The 9831-nt window shown below is 48.2% G+C and overlaps 1 protein-coding gene across 3 annotated transcripts; it reads right to left on the bottom strand.

Annotated features, from left to right (window-relative positions):
* Positions 1-2688: 2688 nt before the first annotated feature.
* VGLL2 (vestigial like family member 2) lies at positions 2689-9392 on the bottom strand. Of its 3 annotated transcripts, none has more exons than XM_087443752.1 (4): positions 9275-9392; positions 6670-6979; positions 4125-4646; positions 2689-2760 (listed from the first exon to the last, which is right to left on the bottom strand). In XM_087443752.1, exons 1-4 carry the CDS (start codon positions 9353-9355, stop codon positions 2720-2722), a joined length of 954 nt encoding a protein of 317 aa, XP_087299878.1. In that variant the 5' UTR covers positions 9356-9392; the 3' UTR covers positions 2689-2719. The 3 variants fall into 3 exon arrangements, with proteins under 3 accessions (XP_087299878.1, XP_087299879.1, XP_087299877.1); XM_087443751.1 differs by lacking the exon at positions 2689-2760 and adding an exon at positions 2862-2905; XM_087443753.1 differs by lacking the exon at positions 4125-4646.
* Between the last annotated feature and the right edge of the window lie 439 nt (positions 9393-9831).

Genomic DNA, 9831 nt, shown 5'->3' with positions numbered 1-9831 from the left:
ACTAGTTAGAGATGATGTCCAGCAAAGAATGCACTGTTGTGCTTTCTTCTTCAACTGCATACTCAGTTGGCAAATTCTAAAAAAAACGTGCTGCAACTTAATGTATTTTATTTATGCTTGCATATACAAGTGATCCATGCCAATGGAACATGGATTAAAAAAATCCACAGAGAAGTCCAAAGTTAATTTTAGTCATTGCTTCAATGCCCAAAGCTCAGGCCAAGTCTTACACGACTTGGTTAGGTTGGGTGTGAAGATCTTCAGAGCAGTGAAGTATGTTAAATACTGAAATGAATTAATAAGAGAAGCAGTAACAATTCCCTCCAGGGGAAGAATGGAAATCTGCATCTGGCTGGTCTACAGGTAGCGCCATTTGATGGAGTCTGGACAATGTCCTATGATAGTTCCTTTGAGACCTGGGATTCTATAAAGTCTACAGGGTGTCAGTCTTCTCCCCTCCGTATTCATGTGTTGTGGAGGAGAAAGTAAGTCCAAAGCTGAGCAGCCAAAGACAAATCAGAAGGGGACAAGCAGTCACTAGCAGTGGAGAACAGTGCAATCTCTGCACCCGGGCACCTGGGCTGGCATTCTGGCTCTGCCACTTACTCGCTATGTGACTGGGTAAATTATTTCTCCTCTGTGAGCCTCAGTTTTCTTGTAGGTAAAAAGAGGATCACAATAATAAATACTATCTGCAATTATTGTGAGGCTTGAATGAATTAACCTATATATAAAGCCCTCAGCCCAGTGTCTGGTGCATGATAAGCAATTAACATCAGTTATTATCACTGGTATTACATCTGGTGCAGTATAATCATATAGGACCTTCCAACTGAGCAAAAACAGTAATAAGTTCCTGTCATGATCATAATCTACTTCACAACTACCAAAATGAAAGAGTGAGGAGATGGAACTCTGCTAAGCCATGCTCTGAGAAAGGTCCCTTAACTGTCCTCAACTCTCCAGACTATTATCCAAGATAAACTACATTTGCCTCTCACGTTATAATGAAGGTCAAGATTTGAACTAATATTTTTATGCTTTAAACAGTCTACAAGGGCAATTTAAGCATACCACAAAAATCTCTCTTGGGCACTTTAGCGAAAGAACACAAATAACTTTGGCGACAAGAGAAAATAAAAAGATCGTTAATTTTTTTTTTCTAGTGGTAGGTTTGGTTTCTTAGCCTAGCTTATTAAAATATAAAATAACCAATATTTCAAAAATACCTTTTAACTGAGAACTCTACTGTCTTAAGTGTCTAGAATTTAAGAAGTAATAATAATTCTTTTCTGGAGAATAATATATGTGTATCTGACTGACCGGCCTGCAGGTAGTGTTTTCTGTACCATCTCTGTTTCTACTCAAGGAACACTAGCAGGTAAGTCCTGAGCTTCCATGGGCCATGACTTTCTCACCTGTAAAACACAGAGGGGTACCTAACCTCTCATCTCCAGGGTTGATGTGAGGTGGAGAGGGGTTGATATGTTTCAGAGCATGGCAAACACTTTAGAAAAACAAAAACATATATATAAAGTAATATTACTTACTGACATCAGATCATACTACTATAAGTTACTTTATTCTACTAGAGGAAAACTAAGACATATATTTTCTTTTTATGAAATAACACAGCGACCTTGTAGTAAATAGACATCTTTAATGTTTGTTTCTTCTTCCTCATCACCTTGAGCTTTGCCCACACACAGACCCCTTCCCCTATCCCAACACTGAAATGACCAAATTGTGACCACAGAGACTGAGAAAAATATTTGAGGTATTGGAGACTCCATGGACACTTCTTCTCCTTGTGTTGATTCCTAGCTCTTCTTCCTGGAGAGAGCTGGGGCCTCTTGTTGCTTTTTTCATCCACAGGAGGATAGAAGGATGGACAGAATTTGTGGGAGAGAAGGCAGAGAAGGGTTTCTTCTTCCATCATAAAATGTTCCTTGTGAAAAATATGATATATACACACACACATATATATAAAATATATCCAGTGCAATTGCAATTGTTGTGCCAAACACTGGGAAGTGCCACCTTGGTCGATGTATTTCTGGAGTTTTAAACAGTTGTCCCACAACAGCTGCATTTCAGTAAGACTTGGGCAGGTGGCTCCTGATAAGCCACTTGCCACTCACATTCATGCTGAGGCTTCCATGTTCACAGTCCAAAGGAAAAAGTGTGTCTTTGTGTCTGCAGTGGGTGTTGTAGGGAGGGAGTGAGCAGGAAGGGGGCTGGAGGCTACGAGGTGAGGAAGAAGGAATAGGCTTCTTTTTACTTCTCTACCACAGTCTTCAATGCAAATACAAATACAAATACAATCTGAGGATATTGACAACAGTAGTGCTATGATCACACTACTTAATGAAATAATTCACATCAGCATAAAAAATATTCACACTAAAAAGTCTTTTTCTTTCCCTCTTTCCAAGAAAACTTATATCATACCACCTAAGTGATCTCACCACAGATAATTCCAGTGGTTTGCCCAGAAGTTGTTAAACATAATTGAGAGTCTTTGGATCTGCTCTTTCGGCAGAAGGAATTATTTTGAGATGAAATTTCTGTCGATGTGTGTTTTGGTTTTCCCAATACACGGAGACGTTTGAAGTCTCTGCCTTCCCCCATGTCCTGATCCATGAAGTGAGAGGCAGAGATGCGGAGCCTCCGTGGCTGGTCAGAAGGGAAAGGGGAGGGGAAACCCTGGGTCAGCAGATCAGCTCAGGAGGGATGCTCCACAGAGGGAGTACCGACGAGCTGCAAACCAAGATCAGAAGCTGTTACAAACCCACTCGATTTCAGCTCTGGGTGCCACCAATTGCGCTATGCAGAGACCTACAGGGAAGAAGGTGGGCTGTCTAAAACCAGTACAGATCCTTGCTTTTGTCCTGAGGCTGCAAACCTGAAAACAGAGAGAAAAGAAAAGAGAGAGAGAGATAGAGAGAGAGAGAGAGAGGAAGAGAGAGAGAGGGAGAGAGAGAGGGAGAGAGAGAGGGAGAGAGAGAGGGAGAGAGAGAGGGAGAAGAGAAAGAGAGAAGGAGAGAGAAGGGGTTGGGGGAGGGGAGGCACAAGATAGTTAAGGGAAAAGAAAGACAAACACCACTGTTTTATTGTGAAAATCACAGAATTCATCTAAAGGGCATGAACGAAAGTAAAAACAAAGCAAACGGAAATGTCAAATTTTCACGTGAGCGAAGGGGGAATGGGCAAGCCTACAAGTCAATGAGTGCATTTATAATATAACTATTTTTTATTTGTGCTAAAATAAAGCAAGCAAAGAATAAACTCTTATTTGAATGTACCTTTCAAATTCAAACTTGTTAAGCCAGAGATTTAATATTATCATTAAAATCATGTTCTTGTTAAGTTTTGCGTTTTTAAGAAACCTATTTAATTTGGCAATTAGGTTGATATCAGAGTCCTACTTTTCTTTCCCTATAACTGTCATTAGGTGACAAGACCCGGCAAGCGGCAGAGGATTTTAAACTACACTCTTCGCAGGTCCTCCAGATCAGCGCTGTCCAATAAAAACACAATGCGAGCCACAGGAGTAATTCTAAATTTCCGAGCAGCCACATTGAAAAAAAGTTCAAAGAAACAGGTGAGAATTAATCTCAGTCCATGATATATTTTATTTAACCCAATATATTCAATTTGCAATGTGTTGAAAATATTTCAACATGTAATCAAAATAAAAATGTTAGTGAGATGCATTTTACATTCTTGTTTCGTAAAAAGTTTCGAAATCCAGTGTGTATTATACACTTCCAGCACATCCCAATTGGCCTAGCCACACTTCAAGTGCTCAACCGATACATGTGACTAGTGGCTACGGAACTGAACAGCGCAGAGCTAGAACCTTTCCAACAAATGTTATTAAAAAAAAAAAAAATCCTCTGTAAAATCTACCAGCCGGGTTAGGGCAGGGTCCTGCTTTCTCATTCTGCCCACACCGATGGCACAGGGTCACGCGTCTGCCGCAACACAACCCCGAGATGCAGACCTTCGGGCCACAGGATCACAGGGGTTTCCGAGGAGAACTAGGGGGTTCCGGAACTCAGCCCAAGGTCGGGCACAGGGCAGGAGGGGTCCGGGGAGGCCAAGCTCCCTCTCCCGCTTACCTGAATCCACGCTGAGGCCCAGACCCTGGGCCACGTCCCCCGTGGGGCTCGCGAAGGGTCCCCCGGGCGCAGCCCACGAGGCGCCGCTGGGCTCGCTCTTGGCGGAGAGCTCGCAGGGCGGGCTGCCGGGCGCGGGCGCCGGGGCGGGCGCGAGGCGGGCGGGGCGCCCGGAGGCGGCGGGCATCAGCAGCGGCCCGTAGCGCGGGTCGAAGTGCGGCGCGTAGACCTCGTGCACGGCGGCGGGCCGCGGGTAGGCGCCGGCCTGGGCGCCGAGGGCGCCGCCGAGCGCGTAGGGGTGGTGCGGGTGCGCGTGGTGCGGGTGCGCGTGGTGCCAGGGCTCGCCCGCACCCTGGTGCAGGTGGCTGTGCAGCGCGGCCGGCGCGTAGGGGTCGCCGGCGGCGAAAGGCAGCTCCGAGTGCGCGGCGGCCAGCGGGCTGCCCAGGGGCGCGGGCATCGGCGCTTGGTACGCGCTGTTCCAGAAGGAGGCGGGGAAGCTGCGCTGGCTCATCGGGAAGGAGCCGTCTGCAGGCCGGCCAGGCGGAGGGGAGGAAAGGAAGAGAGGAGCGTGTCACCTCAGGGAGACGCGGGTGCGCACCCCGCACGACAGAAGGGCTGAACGCGCCGGACGGGCAAGGGCGGGAAAGCCGCGGCGGGGAGCGGACGGGCAGCCTGGCCTCTGGGGCGGCGCCTTTCTAAGGGGGCTGCAGCCTGTGAATGCGAGGTCGAGGCACAGCAAAATGGGGGCACCCCTTGGGGAGGAGGGCCGCTTTCTCGGATTTTGTAAATGCGTCTCCAATGCGGAAACCCAGAGACAGACTGGGAGAGGAAGAGCGGAGAGACACTTCAGCTCCAGCCCCAGTTTTGGGGGCGCGGGGGAGCTTCCCCCGACTCCAGGCCGAGCTGCCTCGGGCCTCCCTTTCTCAGCCCGCAGCCTCTCGTCAAGCTAAAGATGTCTCTGCCCACTCTTGGTCGGCCGCCTAGCGATCTCACTACCCCCTCTCGCGTTTCAGCCTTCCTTGCTCCAGAAAATGCACCCCTCCAAGGCCTCTGATAGACTGGAAGTCCATCGACATATTTCGAAGTCTTGCTATTATTAGCCTCCTTTCTAGAAACCTTTCAAATATATTTTTTTCCAGAACTCAAGCAAAAGAGCAAACTAGACATATTCAAAGGGCAGCTGTATTATTTACCTAGGACACTAAGGGACAGGTCTTTTAAGTTGTAATTAATAAAATTTCTGCACCAAAGTGTGGATGCCAGGCATAACAATTATTACTGTATCACTGTTGACCCCTAGTGCCTGGAAGCCTTTTAAGTGAACAGCATTTAGATCAAATTTGTTGCCTTCAGTGGGGAGGGAGAGAAAGACAGACATTTAATTCAAGGGACGTTTATTGAGCACCTCCTCTGGGGAAGGTATCTGCACCACATACTAGAGAATTAAAAACGTTTTGACAATGAATTCTAAGTAGTGAACTGTCTTCCTGTTAAAATATGTAGGCAACTGGAGAATAAAAAGAAGGTTCTGTATTCAAAACTAATGTTTTTGGCTCTTGTCTAGGCATGGCTTGTAAAAACTGTCAGACTCTCAGGAAAAAATGGGTAGGTGAGGGTTGTCATGTCCCTCCAAATGTAATATTTGTTTTCTGTTTTATAACAAAGTCCTCATTTCTCAGCTTGGTACACATCAAAAACTAAGTTTAGTGAGAAAGTGTACCAAACAGTTACCCCCACTTTGTCTAGGAAATAAAGGGAGGTTGAGATTTTAGAATAGAAGGGAGATTTAGACTTGTCCAAGAAATCATTGTCCAGGGCTAGGAAAAGCAGTGTTTTGTGGGAAGAGTAGAACAATACAGAGGGGATGTGTTTAAGGAAAACTCTTAGAGATGTCTCAGCTGTGCCTAAATTCTTATTTCTTTGTTACTTTAGTTGCTTATTGAAAGACATTTTCTGCTTCAAGATTTCCCAAGTAATTGAAACCTGGCAACAGGCATAGGTACGTTTTAGGAGACATTCTTCAGCAGGTTTTGCTTGCAGTGGGGTCTAGGACTTTTTCCTCTGGGCAACTTTTCAGAAACTGGGGAAGGAGGGCACCTTAAGTTGTAGGTGAAGATCCTCCTTCCCCGCTGGCTTGGGAGACTATTGGAAACCTCACATTTCCACAGCACATTTACATACATTTTTCTGTTTGTCTTACAGTCATCTCTAGGAATAGTTAAGAAGGCAAGTATTATTTTAATTTTAGAGACCAGTAAATAGAGTGACCTCAAGGAGGTTAAGAGACCTGCCCAAGGTCATATTGCTAGGAAGTGGTGGAGCCGCCCCGCACACCCAGGCCTCCCAATTCCAAGCTAGGTCACTGCTCTGCTCTGCTCTGTCTCTTCAAGGAGCAATCTTATGCCTGTACCTATTGCTTTGCCCTCCCCTCCTCACCTCTTCTCTGACACCTAGTATTCTTTCAGCAGCATCTCCTTGAGCCCCTGTAGGAGGACCCCAGACTGAAAGGGCTCACTATCTGCCCTTGCCAGTGGGGCGCCAAACTCACCCCGCCAGGGCCCAGAGCTCCTCGGTGTTTTGCTGTTTGTACAGCTTGGGGAATAACTGCTAGGCTGGCTCAGGGCCCGGCTGAAGTGCTCGTCCACCACGGAACTGATGTCCCCCTGGAAATAGGTGAAGAGGACGCAGCGGGAGTTGATGTACTCCGCCTCTGGTGGGCGCTCTTTCTCCGGGCTGCCTTCTTCCTCTTTTATACTGGCCGGAGTTTGGCTGGAAAAGGAGCTGCCGCTGCCGCTGCTGTTGGTGGGGCTGGTGTTGCACTCCTGGGCTTCCTGCATTTTGGAGTAATAGGCTAGTTTCTGCTCAAAGAGAGAAAGAATAGTCAATTTCAAAAGAGATGGCATATTGGTTTCAGACTGCACTCCCTCATCTGGATCCCTAAGGTATCCACGGGGCAACTGGCTTTGGTGCCTAAGCCCTGTGCTCAGGAACATGGGCTGCACAGTCAGTGGCCCCCCTAACCTGCAGCCAAACAACAGTGGGCTTCCTGAGAGGCAGATTGCCCTTCTTGGTGCCTCTGTCTCCCCAGAATTGCTGCCACGCCACGGGAAAGCTCTCAGAAGGTGTCAGGGTGAAGGTCCTGGGAGATGGCTAAGCAGCCAGGTTATGAGCTGAGTTTGACCGCAGAGCCAGGCTCAGGGCAGATATATTTTTAAAATCAGTCTCCAAGGGTAAAGGGCACCCAAGTTCTCCTAGGGCCTGACTGTTCTGTGCCAGAGACTCCAAAGCAGACTCACAAGACGCAGTATTAAGCATCCTCAGGATGAAACAGGAAAATACCAAAATCCACGTCCCACCACCAGGATGTAAAGGAAGAACTGCTGCAAAAGGTTTGAAATAGTTTCACTTAGGAAAGAATCATGTGGGGTAAAAATGTGGAATAACATCATGACATGGATCATTTTAATAAACACAAACTTGATATTTGTTTGATCACCCATAAACTGTCCATTTAAAAGTCTGTTTTTAAAGAGATCTTCTTGTGAGTGTGGAAAAACCAGTGGGCTATGAGCCTTTCTACCATCACCATCTCTATCAATATTGAGGAAACAAGTGATAAAAAGGAGAATAAGAAGATCTTGGCTATGAGGTTGGGTAAATCATGACTGTCTGATACTAATTTTAAAAACCAAGTGTAGCTGCTGAAAACATTTTCTTAGAAATGAGCAATGCACTGAAATGCTGTGTTAAAGCAGGAAAGATGGCCTCCAAGGGGGGCCTGATCATTCAGAAATAAACCAAGATCTTAATGCAATAGATTGGTCCAGGGTAAGGGAGGAGAAAGGACCAAACAGACAGAAAACCAAACCATCTCTCCTCTTTGCAATAGTCCCAGCCTGGGAGGGAGCTGGGCAGCCAGAAGACTTGAATTATTTAGCTATATCGCCACTTCTACCACATTCCCACTTGGTTTACAATGAGGGACTCAGGTAATTCCTAAAATTAACATTGAGATTAAACAAACTTCCGGTTGGAAAGTTTAAAAATGGAGAGGAGGAGGGAAAAAAAGCAAAACTCAAAACCTAACCATTCCATCACTAATTCATCAGGAAATTTTTAAATAGACATCTTGAATTTGCAAGCACAATTGGCAAAAGCACGGACTCAAGCGTCGGGATTTATTTCAATCTCCCCAAACCAGGAGTCCAGGCCCTCACTTTTGAACCTGCTCCGGACTCCTAAGGCCCTCAGGTGTGTTATCTTGTTCTTTTCCTGGACCACCATCCTCAGTTTCTACTACATCAGCTGAGGAAATGGAAAGAAAAATTGGTCGACCAGACGCAGCCCACAGAAAAGAGAAATTAGAATAATTAAAAGAAACTTGAAGCGTTTGCAGAATCAGGGTTACGTGGTCTTCTTAAAAGTGCGTTTATTGAAGGCAGGACAGCCCGATTCAGTTACTCAGGCTCGAGAAATGCGAAATATTATCTATGAAGCTCTGCTCTGCCGGGTCAATAGTACCCCAATAATACTCCCCAGAACTTTGCAAAGCAAAGATTATAAAACCAATGCGTTCGTGCGGTTCTCATTGAAACGAATTCTCTGGTTCTGGAATTAATTGGCCTAATCGCCTAAGAACTGAAACGGAAAAAGAATTACGCCTTCGATAAGCTTGCAGGGATGAGAACGCGGGTCTTCGCATCTCAGAGAGAGAGAGAGAGAGAGAGAGAGACAGGCCTTTGCTTCTGTATTGTTGTCACTCTCACCTGAGGGGCCTAAATTTGGTTGTCCCTGCGTGAGCTTTGCTCGCATCTCCCCGCACCCGTGCCGGGCTCGGAATAATCTGGAGTCAGACAGACCCTAAGAAAACGATCCAGCCCACGCGATCCTCGTCTGATTATTCCCAAGAAGAGCGGGGCACGCATTAGCCTGGCTTAGCTGCCTTCCCGGGAGAGCAAATGGGCGAGCTAAACGGGTTAGCTCAACCTACGGGGTGGCAGCGGCGGCAATCCCCGCATCCGGGCGGCGTCCGCCGCTGGTCGGACGACCGGGACCCGCGCGGAGGCGCCGCGGCCCTCGGGGCACAGGCTGTGCGCGGAGAAGCCGGGGCGCGCCACCCCTCTGCGAGGCCCCGGCCGAGAGGAGACACGTACCTGGTGGTAGGGGGTGTAGGCGGCTGCGAAGTAAGGCTGGGGAGGACCGTAGACTTGGTACATAACATCCAGACAGCTCATGGCTCCCCGCAGCGGAGACGGTTAAGTGTTTTATCATCAACTCTCGGTTGGCGGAGCGCAGGGATGCTGCATGGGCGGCGCTTGGACCCGAGCTCCGGAGTCATCCGCGGCGGAGCGAGGGGCAGCGTGCTCCGCGGCTCGGGATCCCGCTCGCACGCTCCCCTCCCACCCCTGCAGTTCCAATCCCGACCGCGCTCCGGGATAGAAGCGCCCGCGCTCCCGCTAGTGGGCATTTAAACCCCACGCCCGGCGGGCGTGCTGACGCCACTCCCGGGCCGCGGGGGGAGAGGGGAAGGGGGGGGGGAGACAGGGCGGTAGGAGGAGGGGGGAAGGAGAGGGATGGTGAGGGACGGTGGGGGGCGGAGACCGGGGGGAGGAGGCAATGAGGAGCATGGGACAAGGGCCCTAGGGGCTGCGGGTGTGTTTCCCCGGGCTCCCCTGCGGCGAGCTTGTGGCCAAGGATGCGGCGAACAGCG

The sequence above is a fragment of the Ceratotherium simum genome, chromosome 19, assembly GCF_057802395.1.
Source record: "Ceratotherium simum simum isolate JZ-2026a chromosome 19, ASM5780239v1, whole genome shotgun sequence".
Classification (NCBI taxonomy): Eukaryota; Metazoa; Chordata; class Mammalia; order Perissodactyla; family Rhinocerotidae; genus Ceratotherium; species Ceratotherium simum.
This window is presented reverse-complemented; position numbering and strand designations above follow the sequence as displayed.